Source organism: Barbatula barbatula, assembly GCF_947034865.1.
Source record: "Barbatula barbatula genome assembly, chromosome: 2".
NCBI lineage: Eukaryota > Metazoa > Chordata > Actinopteri > Cypriniformes > Nemacheilidae > Barbatula > Barbatula barbatula.
Window position 1 is genome coordinate 896,376 of NC_136767.1, and position 22,079 is coordinate 918,454.

The window sequence follows — 22,079 nt, forward strand, 5'->3', positions numbered from 1 at the left end:
TAAAATAGAATATAGGGTCCACTGTTGCTTTGTGATCAATATTGTTTAAATATCTTATTTTGTGTTATCCAGAAGTCAAACAGGTCCGACATAAATCAGTGATGACATTTTTTTTAAATTTGAGAATAAAAGGTTATGAAAACTCTGAAGACAGGAAAGCTCATGCAGATCATGTTTTGTCACTAAAACAATAGCATAAAAAATATATTTAAAATAAGAATATATTAATGAGACAATATGTCTGTCACAATATGACATCCTGAAGCAAAAACGTAAATTGTGAACAAACTGATCACACAATATATTTTAAAACACTTCATATCAAAGCATCTTTTTATTATAGACCTTCAAAATTTTACAATAAGTCTTCAATAATAAAACACGTATAGTAGTAAAACACAAATCCACAATAAGTTCCCAAGAACATTCAGATATACAATGTTTAGTGTGGAAAATCCAATCCGATAGAATACGATGCCTCATTTATGTTAGAATATTAAAAGAAACAATACTTTTAAATGTGTAGGACTGCCTCAGAATGATGAAAAGAGCAAAGGCAGTAAATAGTGTTATAGCGTTTATTTAGTCTTTCCTTGTATTTGATGTGTAATATATGTTTATATTCATACAAACATATATTGTATTATTAAATACTACATTCATGGGCTATTTTCAGGTTTATGAAATTTCACCGTATGATCAGAACATTTGTAAAGACAGCTGTCAGTGTTACAAGAAGCACAAAGCAGTTCACAAGGAAAATTACTTGTTATCCACACATAAAAAAGGGTATTTAAAGGTTTGCAGTCATAATATGTGTCAGTAAAAGGAAATGAAGTAATAGGTTCTGATGAACACAAGTAAGATATTTAAGAATGTCAGTAACCGAACAGATCTCATCGTCCATTTACCGCCATAGTAGAGATATGAAATACTATGGGAGTCAATGGGGGACGATAAGATCTGCTTGATTACTTCGTTCAGCGAAACTAAGTAAAGTATTCAGGTCTGAGGAACAATCTGAGGGCGAGTAAATGATGACAGGAGTTTCAAGGGTGAACTATAAACCACCAGGAGCTCTTATTTGGCAAGGGCTGTGTATATAAAATGATACCACCATAAGCGGATTGCAAATTTATTTGGTGATGATAGCAACAGCCTTCTTCATCCAAGCATTGTTGTTGAGAAGAGAAAGCATGAAGCGCGCCACATCTCCTCTTGACACCGACTGGCCAATAGGAAGACCATTTTCATCAGGAACATAGTAACCTTCGTGAGTTAAAAACTCATTGGCTTTCACAACAAAGAGAACATAAATATAAAAGAAGGTTTTGTGAAAAGTCAAACATTCATTCGTAATGCAAAACAATCATTGGATGTTGCTTGACACTCATTCAAATCTCCCGATGCTCACCTGTTGTTGGTATACTCTTGAGACCGGGAGGCCTGACAACAGTCCAGTTGATGTCATCCGTCTGCTTAAGGAAGCTTTCCATTTCATACATGTTGCTCAGAACACTTTTGATCATGGGCAGCAACATGAAGCGGATAAGATAAGATGCATTGGTGCCCGAATTAGCTGAAAAGTGTGCCACAGGAATCCAAACATTATATAAGACACATGATAACCTTAAAAGTTCTTTGGTTAAAAAGAACCAGCGCTTACGGTCAGTGTACCATGATGTCATGGTGATGATTCGATTAACTTTGACTTCACGCATCGCGTTTACAGCTGCCGTCATGGACTGCGTGTAGCCGGTGACTCCATAGAAAAATGAGATCGGAAAGCCAAGACAGGAGAAGACGGCATCCTGACCTTTGAAGTGCGGTTTCAGACTGTCTTCAGCAAAAACATCTCCTTCAACCACCTGTGGCATGAGTTCATGCAGTTAAACAAGACAGAAATGTTCTCATGTTCTCTTTCGTAGCCTCCTGTAACACTTCTCATATGATACAAATAGGACGCATGGTGTTAATCTTATTACTCTGCTGTCTGTGTATAGCTCAAAGAAAATCCTTCATTCTTAAATGCTAACCAAACAAATCATGTGATATCAACCAGTAAACACATTACAATTTTACGCTACCCTCGTGACTCGAATGACCTTCAGCGCTCCGTGAACCTAAAATATGATTTATTCTCATTTCAAGCTGTTCGAATACAAAACAGAATAAATGCAAGACTCAAATAAGTGTATATTTTCAAATGTATTTCTAGGTAACTATTCTAATGTCAACATGTAAAAGCTGAGTTCAGTTTGTAGTGATGTAACCAGCAAAGTAGAGGTTTAGTTGAATTTGTGACGTGTAAGGTGTCCAACAGTTATGCATAAACATATTCATGAAGAATGTAAACAGAACATTGGGAAGGTTTTGAGCTCAGTAGTACCTTCAGGTTGTCATGTGTAACAGTGAGTTTTGCAGGGTTTCTGACGATTGCTGTGACTGTGTGTCCCTGCTGTAGAGCCTGATGCACGAGCTCCTGTCCCGTCTGACCTGTCGCTCCGAGAACTGCGACCTTCATCTTGGACACTATTTAGATTCCTGACGAGACAAACATACGAAAGAAGGCAAAAACACACGTGCGCGTGTTTTGCGCGAGTGCGTTAAGATGAGTAACTATGATACGGAAAAGTTGACAAAACTTCACAAACTACACTTATCGAGTCTATAAGAAAGAATTTCATAAATAGGAACGTTTTTCCAAATGCACGGCATCACCAACATGCCAAACGATGGAATATTGAATTATGAAACTGTTTGCATACTGTGTTATACAAAAGGCAAACCAGGAAACGCATGCGTCAGTGACGTAACTTATGCAAACGATCTTAACCTTTATTTTAACATGTAAAGCTCTCATGCATTTGTCAAATAGCCTACCGTAAAGCTTACACAAACATACCCAAAAAATCCTTTCCTGACATTCACGCCAAAGACATTCACAAACTGTAAACATCCGCGCGGCGCTCCCTGCTGTCCCCAAGACACTTGAGGTTAAACCTCCTCTGGACTCTTGTGCGCATGCCCAGATGAAATCAGTTACCAGTCTGCTGTACGCGTTGTAAAAATGCTTTGCTTTAAAATGTTGCGTTAATATAAACCATATATTTGCATACACGTTGTGGTTCTGTTAAGACAACACATCGATGTGTTATTATCTTCAAGTAATACATTTGGTATTGTTTTGTTGTGCGGCTAGCTTTAATTCTATCATTCTGACTGGTGGCATATGCGTTAGCAGCGCAGAGATCATCGCCTAGTTTAATTAAAAGTAAAAGAGTGAAACATGTAGAAAATCAAGAAAGAAGTCAATTGAGGATTATAAACGCTGTTCGGGTCACGTGAGTAGCCTACCACTTGTGTACTGTATCTAGGCAACACCATGCGCTTCGATCGCGTCACGCGCACCGCAATATCTTTTCTCGCTTGACCGTTTCCTCAGTTCGTGACCACTTCACCGTATTCGGCCGATTTGAGGAAATGAAACATCTGCGACAGTCCTGCAAAACACGTAATCTATGGGGTTCCATGTGTGCCAAAAATGTGTCAACTGTTTTGAGCTTTGTACTATACAATTGTCTTTGTTTACGGTCATTGCCGTCTTTTTCAGGTAAATCAGTACGTCTTGACATTCATGCTGTCTGCTGATGTCGTCGTATATGTCGTCCTGCCGTCTTTTCACAGTGAATCCTTTGTTTTGTAAGCTTTGCCGTCGTCTTGATCTCTCGTTAGTTATGTCATCTTTGCTGTCGTCCGTTATGTCGTCTTGATCTCTCGTTAGTTATGTCGTCTTGATCTCTCGTCCGTTATGTCGTCTTTGCCGTCGTCCGTTATGTCGTCTTGATCTCTCGTTAGTTATGTCATCTTTGCTGTCGTCCGTTATGTCGTCTTTGCTGTCGTCCGTTATGTCGTCTTTGCCGTCGTCCGTTATGTCGTCTTTGCTGTCGTCCGTTATGTCGTCTTGATCTCTCGTTAGTTATGTCGTCTTTGCCGTCGTCCGTTATGTCGTCTTGATCTCTCGTTAGTTATGTCGTCTTTGCCGTCGTCCGTTATGTCGTCTTTGCCGTCGTCCGTTATGTCGTCTTTGCTGTCGTCCGTTATGTCGTCTTTGCCGTCGTCCGTTATGTCGTCTTTGCTGTCGTCCGTTATGTCGTCTTGATCTCTCGTTAGTTATGTCGTCCGCGCTGTTACATAGTATGTTAATGATAAGTTCACTTAAAAAGTGCTATTTTGGGGAATATTAATTTTTTACCAAGTATATTTTAGTTGTAATATAGTTGTAGTAAAGTAAAATTTAAAGTCTATTTAGCCCACTTTTGTGTGCTAAAGTGGAACAACTTAAAGTATATTAAAATTGTACCAATTACATTTTTACAAGCTTATAGCTGGATTGTGCCCCGAATCTAACTCACCTTATTCTGCGTTCCAGACAATTCAGAAGTAACGTTTGAATTTAGTATTATAAAAAAATGATATCTGTTATTTACTAACATTAATACATTGAAAGTTTTTATTAACATGAGAAGACAGCTGTTCCAAAAGTATTCACGGGTTGTAGTTTTCTCAAACTCAACAGTATATGCAGACTATAAAGTAGAGCCTCCTTGCAGGTTTGCAGAGGAAGGTTGCAACTAAACTGTTCAGCACCTCCAGGACAGAGTTTGGACACAAACATACACAATACATCATGTAACATTTATCAATACAGTTGAACTCAAAAGTTTACATTCTTCTAGCAGAATCTGGAAAATGTAGAACATTTAAGAGGTAGCCTAATCCAGAATCTTTGCTTTTTCATTATTTCTGTATACTTGATGTATGTCCAACAGTAACTGTATGTTGTTGAGATTCATCTTTTTACATTGATCATACACAAATATTACAATCGAAAGAACCATTCAGTGATGCTCAAGAAGTCAACACCATTCATTGAAGTCAGGTGTGTGTAAACCTCTCAATGTTTTTTGATGTACATATAGTTTTGTTCATTTTTCATGTAGCAATGTATTTCTTTTATTGTTCTTTGGTGTGAACTTTGTGTTAACATTTCTTTTGCGAAATAAGTTGTTCAGGGCAGGAAAGAGTATTAAAAATAAATCTTCACTTTCAAAATACCTCTCATTTTTCCCAAATGCTCTGCATTTTCCAGGTTCTGCAAAGGTGACGTAAACTTTTGACTTGATTTGAATATATGATATTACATTATTAAACTATAACTATTTTTGTTCAGTGGATTTGTGAGTATATGCTGAGGACTGTCTAATGGTAGCAGAAAGAAGAGTACATCACTAATGTGACTGGAGTCACCGAAGACCCTCTGAGCGTTCCTCACACCCGTCCTTCTGTAGATGTCCTGGTGGAAGAGAAGCTCAGCTCAAACAATGTGATGGCCTGTTTGTAGCACCCTCTGCAGAGATTTGCGGTTTGGGTGAAGCAGTGGTCACACAAGGCTGTGTTGTAAACAGTTGAGATGCTGTCCAAAGATCAGGTGTAGAATAAGATGAAGATTGCAGCGCTTATTCCATACTTCCTCAGTTATCTCCAAAATAAGGAGAGGAGTCATTGCTGGGCCTTTTTCACCATCACCCATGTGAGTCAGGGATCTGAAGTGGCTGACTCCTTCCACTGTCATGAAGTTGGTGGCGGTGTGTCTCCTGAAGACCACCACTACTGTCTCTTCAGTCATCTTCTCTTTGAGGATGAGATGATTCTCCATTGCACCGGTGTGTCAGGGTATTTGTAGCACCCTCACCGCCTGATGAGGGGAAATAAACAGGAGTCAGAGCGACTGTGTCTTCTGATGCAGTGTATATTGACTTGAGCAGCACGCCCCCCCCTCATAGGTGAACACACAAAGACAAAAGTAATCAAAACAGATCAACTGATCGAAAGACATTTCGTTATTAACATAAAATATGTAATATCACCCACTAATGTAAGCTCCAAATTAAATGCATACACAATTATATTAACTTAAATATAAACTCTTTTGCATTGTTTATTATAACCTCCACATATTCACCGCTTACCGTTTCAGTGATCTGATCAGTTCAGTCATTTTTCTGATGTCAAGACAATTCAGGTTTCAGATGTCCTTCCCAACCTGTCAGGCTTAGTTCCGTCTGACGGCAGTCTGACATAGGCACACAAGAGTTTCGGTTAACAGGTGTACATGTAGACTTATTTAAAATTGTCAATTTATTTGACTTAATATACAGTTATTGTGTATTGGTGAAAACAAAACTCAGCAGATATATTTCTCTTAACTAAACCTAACTAGAATATCATATTAGGCATTAAGAGTTTTCATTAAAACTATTCACCCTGGGTTGTAAGTCGTCCTTAAAAGAGTTCCTGAGAAAAGACTAAGACTCATACTGAAAGCTATGGAGTAAGTCAAAGCATGTACACAGAACACAATTGCTAACATATAATCAGTCAATAAATTATCAAGGTACCTCAAACAGTTTATCGGTTTACATATACTGTTTGCCTACCGATATGAAACTTACATGGCTGACTTGCTAACTTAGCACAACAACACTTTTTAAATACTTGTGACCAAAATTCAATGCAAATGCGCGCGCGCGTATATATGCTGAACAATACAATCGGTCAAATGGATTAAACTCTTGATAAAATAGCGCTGTTTTCTTAAATAGGAAATTTCCCTGATTGGAAAGCAAAAGCTCTGTGTGGTCGAAAGATCGTGGTGCTGACCTCGTTCGTAAGTCTTCTTCTTTAGGGTTCATTTGGCGGTTGGCAAAACCATTTTTAGGTGCATTACCGCCACCGACTGGACTGGAGTGTGGAACACGGATTACATGAATAATTAAAAAAAAAATACTGCTACAACTACTTATAATAATAACCTGTATTATTTTGCTTAACCCTGTTTCTTTTACAAACTTTATTATATTGTCATATATAGTATCACCTGTTTTTCATAAAATTCCTGATAAAGAAAAGTCATGGTGTTTAACCTTTTTTAATGACTGGAAATTTTTTATTCTATTATCATTGTATTGTTCACAATGAAATATAACATGTTCAACTGTTTCTTTATGGTTACAAAAAGGGCATTCCCCTGTTGGGTGCTTGCTTATCATCTGCACTGTGTTATTAAGCCCAGTATGACCTATTCTAAGCTGCGTTATAATGTTTCCTTTCCTTCTTTTCCAATATGTTACGAGTTTCAAAGTTCAGAAACTGGAGTAACAAAAAGATGTTCATCTGGGGTTCACTACTCTCAACTCTAGATCTCAGCCTGGAAGACAGAATCAGCAATTAGTGAGAGAAAGAGCAAACCGCCATCTTCATTTCCAAATCTCAATATCTTTATTACAAATGTATAAAATTATAAACCAATAACATTCCCTTTTTTGTAAACATTCTTTCAATTCCGGTATAATGTCAATTTAAACACCTCAATAAATGTTTCCGCTTTACACGTCATAAATCAGCGTGCAACATTTCACACTCTTATTGACAAAATAATTAGGTCTCTGTAAACATAAACATCACTCTTTTCTTTAAAGTGCAACAACATCCCAAGGATGGATCATATTTCAAGCTTACTTATCAAATAATGTAAAGCACAAACCCCTTTAGGCTGTATGTGAACATACAAATGGTATTTCAAGTCATAACAGGAATATTACACTTAGGGAAAACTGTTCAAATGATCATACACTAGGGCTGGGCGAATTTTCCGATAAATTCGAGTTTACGTTTTAACACGATTTAATTTTTGTTAAATCGAGACAGAGATTTAAAAAAAAAAGTTTATCACGCACATCCAATTAGATATGTTGGAAATACTTGTCAATACCACTTGATGGCGCGCTTGAACGCGTCTCAACCGCTCACTCAGTGAGAAATCAGTAACGTAGAAGTTAACGGCTAACATCATGGAGACGCCTGGCCTTCGCATCAGGATGATCTTGTATCAAAGGAAGGTAGTAATGTTACTTCAGTGATTTGGAAATGGTTTGGATTTGAGAGGGCAGACAAACTTTCGTCAAATGCAAGATATGTCGAAAGTCAGTTGCAACCGGCAGTGGCAGCACAACTAATTTGGTTCAGCATTTGCGACAGAGACATCAGGCTGAATGGCTCGAATGTACAAAATTAAGAGATGAAAACAACACAGTTACTGTGTGTTCACATAGAGCGCGAATGAGGCGTCAAAAAACGCGCTATTCGCGAGTAGTTGGACGCTTGAACATTTTGTGTAATTCGCGTCATTCGCGCGTGAAATTCGCGCTATTCGCGCGTGAAATTCACTTCATATATAGGAGGGGCTACTACTACTAGAGCAGGCTCCTGATTGGTTAACGCGACGCGAATTTCCGCTTAAGTTCAGATTTTTCAACTCGCGTCATTCGCGCCGCCTCATTCGCGCTATTCGCGCCGCAAGCGCGTCCATCGCGTCTTTACATTGACTTAACATGTAAATCACTCGCGCTTGACGCCTCATTCACGCTCGGTGTGAAGACACAGTCCAGTGTTGCCAGGTTCGCGGGTTTCCCGCACAATTGGGCTATTTTTAAAATGCTGCCGCGGGAAAAAATACAGAGTCGCGGGCTGCGTGTTTTTGGGCTACTTTTAAAATGTGCCGCGGCCGCAAATTTTTTTATGTAAACTTTAACAATAAATAAAATTGTTCCGTTTTCAGTGTATTTATCTCATTTAGGAAAACCTGGCAACCCAAGTAACAACGCAGCAAACGTGAGTGAATGGGCACGTTAACCTTGCGGCTTGCGTCATCATTACGTGCGCTTCGTTTTCCCGGGATGTTGAGGTGGTTCGTTAGTGCGCGGCTTGGGTGAAAAAGCAACAAGTATTCACAATGGCAGGTAAATGGGGGAAATATGGTAAAAAATACCGCAAAGAATGGGAGACGGAAAATGGTTTAATGGGATGGATTCGAAGTGTTCCAAATGATGACAAAAAAGCTTTCTGCAAATATTGCAAAAGTGAAATTAGAGCTCACCACAGTGATCTAATAGCACACGGAGCTACTGAGAAGCATAGAAAAAATGCAGCTCCCTTCTCAAATTCAAGAACATTATTTGACACAGGCTGTTCCTTTCAAAGAACAAATATTGCTGCGAAAGAGGCAGAGTTACAGATGGCTGTTCACGTTGCGTGCCACTCAAGCACCTTAACTGTTGATCATTTAGGAAGCGTTGTGGAAGGAATTTCCAAGAAAGGGATCAGTTTACACCGAACTAAGTGCACAGCATTAATTAATTCAGTAATAGGACCAGTAATGCATGAAGACCTTCTGGAGGATATAGGGAGTGGACCGTACTCTCTTATAATTGATGAGAGCACTGATGTCACGAGCAAAAAACAACTATGCATAGTCATCAGATATTACAGCAAAAAGCTCTCACAAATTATTAGCACCTTTGCCGGAATGTTACATATAGTATCTGCTGATTCACTCACCATAGCAAATGCTTTGTTCAAATTCCTGGATGACAACAAACTGTCCATACTAAATTGCATAGGTCTTGCAACAGATGGATGTAACACTATGTGTGGGCAACATAACTCAGTGCTACAGAAATTCCGTGACCGTAATCCTCATATTGTTTACATAAAGTGTGTGTGCCATTCTCTTCAGCTCTGTGCATCTAAAGCTGTCAGTGTCTTGCCCAGAAATGTAGAGTACATGGTTTCTCAGACCTACAGCTGGTTTTCAAATGCTACCCAGCGTCAGCAAAAATATTCAGAACTCTACAAAACCATAAACGTAGGTGAAAAGCCTTTGAAGATTCTGCAACTATCTGACACCAGATGGCTCTCTATCAGTGAGTGTGTCAAGCGTGTCCTTTCACAGTATGATGAGCTTAAGTTGCATTTCCAGTTGACAAAAGAAAGTGAGAGAAGCTATGCTGCAGAATTGCTGTACCAAATGTACAGTGACAGAATAAACTTGATTTACCTAAAATTCCTCCAACCGATTGTGTCTGAGCTAAACAGACTTAATAAAATATTTCAGCTTGACAAGCCTGATCCTGCAAAGCTCCTTACAGAACTTTTAACATTTTACCAGTCCCTTCTTGAACGTATAGCATTGCCAAAGACATTTCTGAACTGGCAAGGCGTTATGGAGTTTAACCTTTCTGATGAGAATCTTTTGCCCCTCAATGCAGTAGACTTTGGGGTCCAGTACCGCCTTGCATTGCTTGAATCAAAGGGAATAAGCGAACAAGCAGAACAGGACATGAAACGTAGGTGCAGGGACTACATGCTGGAGTTATCTAAGGAGATTAGGAAGAGACTTCCAGACAACATGAAACAATTAGAGGCTCTCAAATTCCTGTCACCAAGACATGTTGTGACTTCAAGCAAGCCAATGCTTGATGATCTTCCTTTTTTCTACCTCTTCAAGGGAGATGTAGGAAAAGCAGAGCAACAGTGGAGAATAATTCACACTCTAGAGTGGGAAAATAAAGAGGATAGCAAAACTGAGGACTTCTGGGTAGAAGTCTCTGGGTATACAGATACTGCAGGTGACAGAAGCTTTGAAGAACTTGGCAATTTTGCATTGTGTCTTCTTGCTTTACCATTCAGCAATGCAGCAGTCGAGCGTGCCTTTTCCCAAATGTCACTAATAAAGAACAAGCTCAGGAACAGGTTAGAGCAGACTTCTCTGTTAAATATAATGAGGATCCGAGCCTACATGCAAAGAAGAAAAATCTGCTGCCATGAATTTAAACCATCACCACGCATGCTATCCCTCTTTACTGCTGAAATATATTCAACACCAGCTGAAGAGGGTAGAGAGGAGAGCACAGATTTCTAAATGAAAACAACCCTAAGACTGTACATAGTTCTTGTTCAAGCTGTAATAAAAAGGAGGCAGCACAGTTTTGCAGTATAAAGTTTTAAGTTCTGAAAAGAAGGCAACCAAGAACAGCTTTCAAGTTTTCCAGGACAGTGTTCAAGTTATCCAGTAAGCATATATACTGTATTGCTAACAATATTAAAATGCCAGTTTATGTTCATTTAATTTGCCTGTGTGTTAAGTTTTGTTTTGATGCTTGTGTGTTGACAGAACAACAGTGAATAAGAATGAGAAGAGAGCAGTGAAATGAACAGAAAATGTAAGTACACGTCATTTCAATTTGTTCATATATGGTAGGTGCAGGGTGTATTATGTTATACTATGCAATACATATAGGCAAGCCAAGATAATATAATCTAAACAAGACTAAAGTAAAATAAATAAAAAGTAATGCTAAACATATATTTTAATGCATTTTGTGGTAAACACACTGTTGTCAACTGCGATTGGACACGAGAAAGATTGGGCTAGTTTTGGGCGGGTTTTAAGTTGCCTTTGGGCTGGAAATTTTTATTGGACCTGGCAACCCTGACACAGTCAGACATCCAAAGACGACAGATACACCTCGAAATGCACAACGCCAGGTTTCATTAGCGGCATCATTTTCCAACGCCATTGCATATGATAGAAAGTCACACCGATGGCAAGAAATAACAAATGCTGTGGCATTTCATATTGCAAAGGACATGGTTCCCATGCACACCGTGGAAAAGCAAGGGTTCATAAATATGCTACACGCCGTTGATCCAAGATACAAGTTACCAAGCCGCAAACATTTTACAGAAGCCGCAATTCCCCGAATGTACACTGAAACACGCAAAAAAGTGTCGGAACAGCTTTATAGCGCATCTGACGACTGACCTGTGGAGTAGTCGTACTCTTCTGCCATACATGAGCCTCACTTTTTTTAATTAAACTATAGTTGCTTTTATTATTCAATCATATATTTTGCAAAGTTGTACTTCTACACCTTCTTGACCACTGTAAAGTATAATGAAAAAACAACTAGGCACAATACAGAAATGTTTTAAAATACAAAAACTTTCCTTATTTATGTTTTTTTTCTAAATTACTAATAAAGAGAATGTTATTTCTGTACTTTATTGTTGTAGTTGTTTTAAGTTGACTAGTTAAGCAAAAACGAAAAAATCGAAATCGTGAATCGGTCAAATGTTCAGAAAAAATCTAGATTAGATTTTTTTGCTAAATCGCCCAGCCCTATCATACACTTACAAACACAATTCAGATAACCAACGGCTTCTGTAAATTTAATAACTCTCGTTTTCTTAACACTTACAATATTTTTATAACCTGTCAGGATAATTCAAAACACACAAAGTATTTCTAGGAAGTGATGACCTCAATGCATGGATTCATACACAGTTACAATATACACGTGCGCCATTGTTCACACATGCTTTCTCCCGCGATTATAAACGCTGCTATATAACTCTATTTCACAGATCACAAATTACATTCCAGTTTAAATACACTTCATATACATCATTAGGAACAGTTAGTATTATTGTTTTACAGAGTACGAACCTGGAAGACAGAATCAGCAATTAGTGAGAGAAAGAGCAAACCGCCATCTCCATTTCCGAGAGAAAGGCGTCCGCCTTTACGTGGCGGGTTGCAAAAATTCCCACACTTTGGTTCCGCTTTCTTTGGTCCCCCCCCTAATTTACATTGTACAACACCAAAGCGGTCGCAATTCCAATGAACGCTGCATGTTATCAGACAGGCGAATATTCTTTTTTTTTTTAATTAAATTGTACCGTCACTTAACGGTGTATCACTTATACTCTTTTCTCCCAACACCAACAAGCTTTTGTATTTTATACAGGTGTCTCCCTGTTTCATTTTCATTCCACTCTACCTGCTATACCAATTGTACATAATTTTTAATAAGTGTTTTTGCCTTTGTTTTCTAAGGAATTTGTAGTTCGACTTGCTTTATTCTTAACGTTTGTTTGGCAAGAATATCAACTTTCTCGTTTCCGTCTATCCCTACATGAGCAGGGACCCAAACTAAACGTACACATATACCTTTCATTTATAATTCATACATCTTATTAAATATATCATTGATAATATCCATTCTAATTGATGACCTGCCAGATCTAATACTTTCAGAGCTGAATAGCTATCAGATGCAATGACACTGTTGTTTATTCTTCTCTCTTCTGTCCACTGTATGGCTAATAATATTGCCAATAGTTCAGTTGTAGACTGACACATGATTAGTCACTCTTTTCTTAATATAAAAATTATTAATTGGAACATATACTGCTGCACCAGCAATTCCTGTACCAGGATCTTTTGACCCATCTGTATATATAAATACAGAATCCAGGAATTGTTTCTCAAGGTAATTTTGTAATATGAGACTTTCTAAATTTCCTTAGGGTTTCCTTTTAATTCCTGCTGTATTCTAAAGTCAACTAGGTAAGGGGAACCACCAGGGGGGAATGAATGAAATTGGGACGGTATTGCTGTAACTCAGTTGCTATAGTCCTATAATCCTTGCCCTCACTCCTATCCACCCAAAGCTCATCACAATTGTCTTACTATGTTCCCAACAGTCATTTAATACACTTTTAACAGGATGTGTTTTAACATGTCCCTGTATATTAACCCAGTATGCCATCAATAATTTCATTCTTCTAATTCTTTTTGGACATTTCACCCATTTTCACCTGCATTGAAGATATGGGCGATGTTTTAAAAGACCCACTACATATTCTCAAAGCCTGTGCTTGTAATATGTCTATCTCCTTAAGAATTGATTCTGCTGCAGACATATATGCTATACATCCATAATCGAGAACTGATCTCATTACTGCCCAATATATGTTATGCAAAGACGCTCTATCTGCTCCCCATTCTTGTCCTGTTTACATTTGCCCTTGATTTTATCCAGATGAGCTTTCCATTTTAATTTTTCATCAAACCAAATCCCTAGCAATCTCACAACTTTAACTTGTGCCAAAGGTTGCGCATACAATTTTAAGGTAATTGAGGTATTTTTATGTCGCCTAGAAAAACAAATAGGCTGTGTTTTATCTAATTTTAGTCCCCATTTACTAGCCATTTTTCAACCTCATTTATTGCAACTTGGTTTTCTTATTGACATAATATAAACTACAACCTCTCATCCATATAGCCCCATCATCTGCGTCCAAAGATTTCTTTACAATTTGATTAACCTAAGAAAAAATGTCATTGATCAAAATATTAAACAGTAGTGGACTGCACACACTTCCCTGCGGGGTTCCATTCTCCACTGTATATAGTGACGATCGGGCCTGTGGCAAATCAGCGTCACCATGTCAACAGGGAATCAAGCCGCCACACCTGTGGATCGTCACCACCCGGACCCTATCATGCTCACCTGTATAAACGGAAGAAGAAGAGGAAAGGGTGAGCGTGTTCTCCACACAGAGATTACCATGATTAATGTGTGGTTTTCCTTATTTCAGAGACCAGCGGCTGACCATCCACTGGCACCCCTCACGGAGCACACCACCGTCACAACGTTCACCTTTTGAGGCATAAACACCGCTCATCCCCAAGGAACGGAGAAGAGTTAATTCCGCACGACTCTACACTAGCAAGTTCACTCATTGTGTCTCAAATCACCCTCCGGGGCTAAAAGTTGTAAGTAGCCTACTGTGTTCGTCTTGTTTTCTGCCTGCCACAATATACTTTAGAATATTCATCACCTACTTGTATCTTCCTATTAAATAAAAAATCCATAACCCAATTAAACATTCTACCCTCAATTCCTAAAAACCTTAATTTAATCAACAATCCTTCTTTCCAGAGCATATCATACGCCTTTTCCACATCAAAGACCGCTATCACCACTTCTTTGATAATCTGTGCTTTCCTTATATCAGATTCAATCAATATTACGGAGTCCATTGTATTACGACATACACAAAACCCTCTTTGATATGGAGACAGTAGTGCTTTACTCTAAAAAATGTCAATCTTTTTGTTATTATTCGTTCCATAATTTTACATAAGTGACAAATCAAGCAATAGGCCTGTAACTGGATGGGTCTAAGGGATCCTTTCCTGGTTTAACAATTATTGCATTCTTCCACTCTGATGGCAATTGTCCAGTTTCCCAAATGAGATTAAAACGTTTTAACACTGTTCTCAATGTATTATGTCATGTTCGCCAACATTTTATAACATACACTATCTTTTCCAGGCATCGTTTGTCTAGCATTTGTAACTGCTTTCTTCAGTTCAAACATATTAAGAGTATTGACATGTCTATTGGATTTCCTGACATCTCGTTTTTCTCTAAAATAAAATGGTGCCTTGCTAAAGTTTTATTCCTACTGTCAGGGTTCTGCCACGAAGTGTCAGGTTTTTCTAGTCTTCGGGCAGGATCTTGACAGTAGGCCTACCATGTCTTTTGTGTGCGTCTCGTCTTTGGCCCCGCCCCTCTCGTTCTCTCATTAGCGTCCCTTTAGTGTTTCAGTCCCCACACCTGCCTTGTATTAATTATCCTTGTTAGTCTCCTTATATATTGCCTCTGTGTTTGCTGTCCTGTGCTGAATTGTTTTGCATTACTTTCATGTCGTGTGATCTTGTTGCCTTGCCTTGCCGTGTATCCTGTGTTCTCGTTTTTGCCCTATTGTGGGAAGTCTTTTGTTCTTGTTTATATTTAGTTTGGTTACATCTTTACCCCCTCGTGGGCTTTATTTTATTATTAAATACTCCATTTATGCACTGCTGCCTGCGCTTGGGTTCTTCCCTTAAAAATCCCTGACACCTACATTGTCTGACCTCTTGTGTCATGACGTCAGACCACTCGTCATCAGATGCATGATTTCATTAAGGCATTTATAGTTTAGAAATTACAATATTGATTTAACATTTCAAACGCTTTAATGCAACACACACTCGGTCACTTTTGTGCTTTAAATTCTCACATAAGGTGATTTTTGTGTTTTTTGTTTTGTTTGTAGACCGCGCATTTTCTTGCCTGAACATAGGCCTACAAATAAACAGCACATACAGTATTATCATACATTTAAGAAAACAATGTTAAAATGGGCTTTCAACAAATTTACAATTAACAATTTCTGAAAAAAGTGAATTCTAAGCATGAATATGTAATCTAAACCTTCATATTACACTCTGAAATTAAATAGAAATTAATGTAAAATGATAATTTCAAGCATACCATTAAAATATACCTTTAACATATTTGACAAAGTTAAATGAGTACAGAATTTTCTTTATTTTATTCAGAAATGGATGTTGTTAATATAAATTTAATATATTTAAAGATGGTATAATTTTTGTTAGACTATTTTCAGTATACTTTTAATAATGGAAGTATATTTGAAATACAAAAAATATATAAATTTTTCACCAACGAATGCAAGATAGGCTTTTTAAAGTGTACCAGAAATATACTTGCAATAGTTCCACTTTAACACACTTAAATAGTGTTTATGTAGATTTTTATAATGAAATCTAAGCAGTTTTATAAATGTGATCTCTGGTCTGAGAAAATTGTCTCCCTTCCTCAGACCAGTCTGAAAGTTGGGTTGAAGTTTTGATTGAAAGTCAGAAAATGTTCTATTAATTTTTAGCATACACTAAAAACTTCCCAACCTGGCCATATCCTGTTGCACTCTGCCAGTCAGCTCCTTGAGGCAACCTGCATTTCATCTATTTTATAAATTGAATTAGTGTAGGCCGCTGGTAAGTGAATTGTACTGCCACTTACTGATTGCACACACTCCACTTTGAGAAACGCAAACATTAATGTGCTAAGGACCTGCACCCAGGGCTCTCCTCGAGAGGTTAACTAAATGTCTTGTTGCATTCTAGTTTAACCTATTTTTTTAGTAACACATAAAACATATTAAGTTTATGGGTTATGTGTGATAATTCTTTTAATGAGAATTTTGTTAATGTTTTGCAGCATACCTACATCTTGATGACCAACATATTTTTTTCTTAAGGGAAAACATTTCCATCTCATTTATGAACATGATATTAACAATAATCTGTGTCAAGATAAAATTGTATTCATTATATTACATTCAAATAATTGTAATTATCCTAATAAATAGATTAGGTTAGATTCAACTTTATTGTCATTACACATGCACAAGTACAGTGTAACGAAATGTAGTTTAGGTCTAACCAGAAATGCAAATAGAAAGTACATGATATACAGTGTGAATAAATACAGAAGAAGCAATATCATAGAAAATATTTTACAGGAGGTATGTATCATGAACAATATAAACAGATGGCTATACTATAAACATACAATTACTGGTGGATATGTACAGATAAAAATTTAGACTAAGCAGTAGTGCAAGTGATGTTTAAGTGTGCATAAATTATAGACAGTAGCTATTAAAGTAATTAATGCGGTTATTAAAGTTACAGTGCAGTAGATGAGTCAATGCGGTTATTAAACTTACAGTGCAGAAGATAAGTTAGTGGACTACCAGTACACAGTACTGTAGTGCAAATGATGCTGTGTGTGTGTAAACAGTCCGGTAAAGCAGATAAACATGAAGTACTGGTGTGTACAGTCCAGTCATGGATTGACAGCCCTGTAGTGCAAAAAAACAATGTCTATAGCAGCATTAAGGTTAGAGGTAGATGAGAGTTAGTGGAATCAGTGGGGGGCAGAGTTCAATAATGAAACAGCTCTGGGAAAAAAAAATCTGTTTCTTAGTCTGCTGGTTCTTGTCCGGAGGCACCGGAAGCGCCTGCTCCAAGGCAAGAGAATAAACAGTCTGTGTGCAGGGTGAGAGGAGTCCTTGAGAATACTGCGAACAGCGTCTCTTTTGGATGTCTTCAATGGATGAAAGTGTAGTCCCTGTGATGCGCTGGGGATGTTTTTACCAAATGACCTTGCCTAATCAAGTTATGTAATGTTATTCCTGTTTAATAAAAGTAAGTACCGCTAGTGATTATAAACTAAATATTACACTATTGATAGTTTTGGGGGGAAAATTACTAATTACTCTCCGCCATATTTTGGGTAAAGACTTTGAGGTCAGCAGCAACAGCCATTACAACCGGAGTATCAGAAAGAAGCTGGGTCGATGGCATTTTTTGTTACAAAGTCGTAGGGTTCCATCACGGCAAAAGGCGGTCCATAGACTTCATCGCAGCAGTCAGCTGATACACCGTCAGATGCCCAGTAGTCATTCCCCAAATATGCACACGCTGGTTGTATTTAACCAATCATCATGCTCCTAATTAACTTCAATGAAAAAAATATAATTAAGTGGTAACAAATTAATAGTGAGAAATGTAAATGGGTCAACAAAATGTAACTTTATTTAAGTAATCAAACAATTTGCCCATACTTTCAAAAGGTCCAACAACAACAAAACTGCTTGTATAGTGAAAAGTTGAACATAAACGTGAGGTAAAATTTTATGGAAAAAAAAAAACATAATCAGGCAAAACCAAAAGTTGGAGACTGCAGAATCCCTGACTCCATTTTCTCTCTGAAGTTATGATAAAGCTGGTGCAGAGGCAAACGCAAGGTCACATCACACGTATTAGCCTCTGGGAAGATACGCAATCCATGGTCCTCAGGGTGCAGAAACTGAATTCTAGGTTTCTGGGGGAAACCCAGAGGTGGTATCCTGTCCGCACCAGAGGTGAAAACCAGGATTTCTTGGAGAGTCACCGGCCTGCTCCCCTCTTAGAAAAAAATTTGATAGGACAATATCAAGAATTTTATAATATATCAAACCAAAAACAATAAAAAAATTACACGGTTCACACAGTTTTCATACGTCATCAGCGCACTCACGTCCGATAAGCCGTGAAAAAGCATGTTTGTGCAACCCTAAATGTGTAACACAACAACAATGACACTATCAATAGAATGCATCATTAAAATACATACCTCCAACCTCTACGAGCCAATCCCTCCAAAACATCACTGTTCGATTTTCTATACTCCGCCTATTGCTGCCGGAGTGGCTAAAATCTACACTAAAAAGCTCAAAAAGGTCATCCACCTCAAGTGGTTTAAAACCACTTTTAAACAGTGGTTTCATTAATTGTGGATTTGCTATGATCTCATCTATGACACCCAGGGTCTTCAACCCATCAGTCAACCTAAAACAAGGAAAAAAATCTAATTAAACAAAAATGAAAGTGAGGCAAGTGATAAGCAAAAAAAGGAAACAAAAATAAAAACATTTTGTTTTCTATATACTTTAGCCATGAGATCACATACACCGAAGTACACCAATCTCACTTGTGAAAACAACCTTGGTGGCTTCGACGTGGGTGGAAAGTTGTTGATTAAGGGGCGGTAACATTAAAATAAGGGCCTTTTTCAACATCATAAAGGAAGGGAAATCTGAATGTCTCAATTTCTTACATTCTTGCAGGGAAAGGCCCACGTTACAACGTAATTTGATCTTATTTTTCACATTTTCTGAGTTGTCATATGCACTGGGGAACCGATTATAGCACTAAAACACGTAAAAAGTAATATTTTTACCCGACGGTAATGTGTATATGCAGTTTATATGTATACGCAAGTGTCTATAGGTGTAGGCTTGCATTAAGTTTACATGCTTATGCGTACTATACTATAACATGCATTGGTCCAACAGTATAGTATCTATCTATGTGTCTAATTTATATAAGTGTATGCACGTGTTTTAAATATGTATTCATAATCAAAGTATTCATTAATTGAAACCCTATGTTCGAGAGCTAAATTTTATCCTCTTATCCATCTTGCATGTTTCAGAGTGAAATTTAGGCGAGTTATGCTTTTCAGATGTAGTAATGGTAAACATATCCCTGTAACGCAAAGTTAAAAAATACTTTTTAGAACTCTGAAATACTCACTGTTCCAATGCTTCTTTTAACCGGCCTTCAACATATGCTTTTGCAGCTTCTTCCACAAGGGCATCTTTTTCATGCAGACTCCTCAGGAAGGTGGAGCATCCAAGTAGTGTCATAGTAGCCGAAGCATCAATCAACCCCTCCTGCGCTTCCGCCAATGTTTCTGCATTCTTGATCTATTTGGAGATGTAACATAAGACAAAGATGTAGTGGACAAACAAAACTGCTGATTGATTTGTTTTTACATGGCACGCCATAATCAATACTGCATTACTGATCTAAAAAGAGGTGTGTTCAGGCACATTTTCGGTGCGTTGCTTTTTTTAGGGACTGAAATAAGACTGGCCCATGGACCAACTCAAATGTTGTCTAAAGTCAGACTTTTTATGTCAAAAGCGCATTTTTAATATTGTCGGTCCATAACAATACTGTGTAATGCTGTAATATGTCCCTATATACAGTCATGGTGCATGACACAAAGACACATCATACCAAATAATAAGTTGATCGGCCAAACGGTTGCGTAGTTATAGCTCTTTTCGAGTTCATGTATATTATAGCGCCACCTAGTGGCCAAACGCCGACTCCTTTTTACTGTGACCCCGGACTGAGAGTCTGCACATATGGTTTAAGCCACGTGAAGATTGCTCAAACGTTCACGAGTTTTGGCCATTTTAGTCAAATATGCCACTTCCGGTTCAGACGTTTTGGCGCCCCCTAGCAACGGTGAATCTAAATTTAAACCTTTTTTGATAATTATTCACATTCACACTCCACAGAATTCATCAGCGTTGGTTTGGTTCCGATCGGGCAAAAATCCAGGGACTGGATTTTTTTTGGCATAAAATGCAAATTAGCGGAAAAATGTGCATACTGGAAATGAAATCGGAGATATACGTTTTTTAAGTTTTGAGCCAATCATTTCAATGATATAAAACACTTGGGTGTGCACCAAACGGTTTAGGGATTACGAACGCAAACGCGCTCAGCATGGCTGTAGCGCCCCCTATGGTCCGACATGGCTGACTCCGAGTATCTCTCATCTTTTATCGTGAATTCTGCCATGGATTTATTAATAATAATCAAAGAAATTAGCAAAATGACACTTTTACCTGACCATGTAGATAAATTATACCTCAATTTATATAAACAGGACACCATATAACACCACATAATGTTGCCAATCAGCCAGGTTTTTTTTCCCTCTGATTCCCCAAATTGTTCCTCTTTGACTACAGATATGTACTCCATAGGTACATTATTGTTACAACTATTTACGATCTAGATTCGGTTTAATTATGCAGTACATTGCAGGCCGTAATCTTAAGCGTTACTATAAAAGCTCTTAAATGTACTTACATTTTTTAAAAATGTTTCTTAAAGGTGTGTAAATAATTTTTGAGTGGCATTTAATGACGAGGTTGCACATTCCAACCCACCAGCTCACTTTAACCCTTCCCACTCGTTTTAAGCACTAGAGTATTAAGATGTCTTAACTTCAAAACAGATAACGTATTTATGAAACGTGCTTTGTGGCGCAGTTTGTCTCTTTAGCGATACAGTAGAATCAACATGGTGATTTAATGTACAGTAACTTAAATAAACATACCTTCTGAAGCATCTGCCTCACTTCCCAGTCGTCTATTTCTTCCAGGTCGACAGGAGGACTGGGACAGTGGGAGATAAGACTGTAGAGTCTTTCAGAAAAAAATGATGGAGTAACTCCAGCATGGACTACTGATACAGCCAGCATCTTCCCAAGTATTCTGTACTCTCCTGCCTGCACAGCTAAAAAAAAAAAAAGATTTCACAGGTTTGCAAAAAACGCCCTTCTTTGGAACTTTTGGTAGTGAAAAGTGTTTTCACCTCGAGACACCAAAGCCAAATTTTTTATGTCTTCGGCACCACAGAAGTAATGGCTGTTCTTCAGCTCCACCATGAGTAATCTAAAAAATTCCCTTGTGGGACCTCCAGCGTCTACTGCTCCCTCCCCGGTGTTTTCCGCATCCACAAAAATGACATTAAGCCTTCTTTCTGGCGCAAAACGTTGGCGAGCAAATGCCCTCATGGCGCTTGACAGCACCGTGTCTCGCATAACATTGATGTAGTTGGACACTGGTGGAAGTCCAGGGTCCAGCTGGTCCTCCAGTCTCCGCAATGCAGTTTCCAAATCTGGCCTGTTATGAAATGGTTACAGTTTCTATAAGATTTTTGACATTGCATGCCCCTATAACTGACTGTGGCAATGCATCACTTCAGACATGAAAACCTTTGGTTATGGTAAAAATAATACAATAAAATAAAAACTGTGGTTAAATTGTGGTTTTGTGTTCTTTTA

The 22,079-nt window shown here is 38.0% G+C and overlaps 1 protein-coding gene across 3 annotated transcripts in view; it reads right to left on the minus strand.

Moving 5' to 3' along the window:
- Positions 1-216: 216 nt before the first annotated feature.
- Positions 217-22,079, minus strand: part of LOC306890658 (flavin reductase (NADPH)-like) — a 43,957-nt gene continuing 22,094 nt past the window's right edge. Inside the window, exons 1-5 of one of the 3 annotated variants that reach the window (XM_079450532.1) lie at positions 2,906-3,022; positions 2,390-2,544; positions 1,667-1,868; positions 1,415-1,579; positions 217-1,293 (exon numbers count right to left, since the gene is read on the minus strand). In XM_079450532.1, coding sequence (XP_079306658.1) covers positions 1,136-1,293; positions 1,415-1,579; positions 1,667-1,868; positions 2,390-2,524 — 660 coding nt within the window. In that variant the 5' untranslated portion in view covers positions 2,525-2,544; positions 2,906-3,022 and the 3' untranslated portion in view covers positions 217-1,135. Of the gene's footprint in view, positions 1,294-1,414; positions 1,580-1,666; positions 1,869-2,389; positions 2,545-2,883; positions 3,023-22,079 lie in introns of those variants that run through there. The other 2 variants (XM_079450533.1, XM_079450534.1) reach the window with 2 other exon arrangements.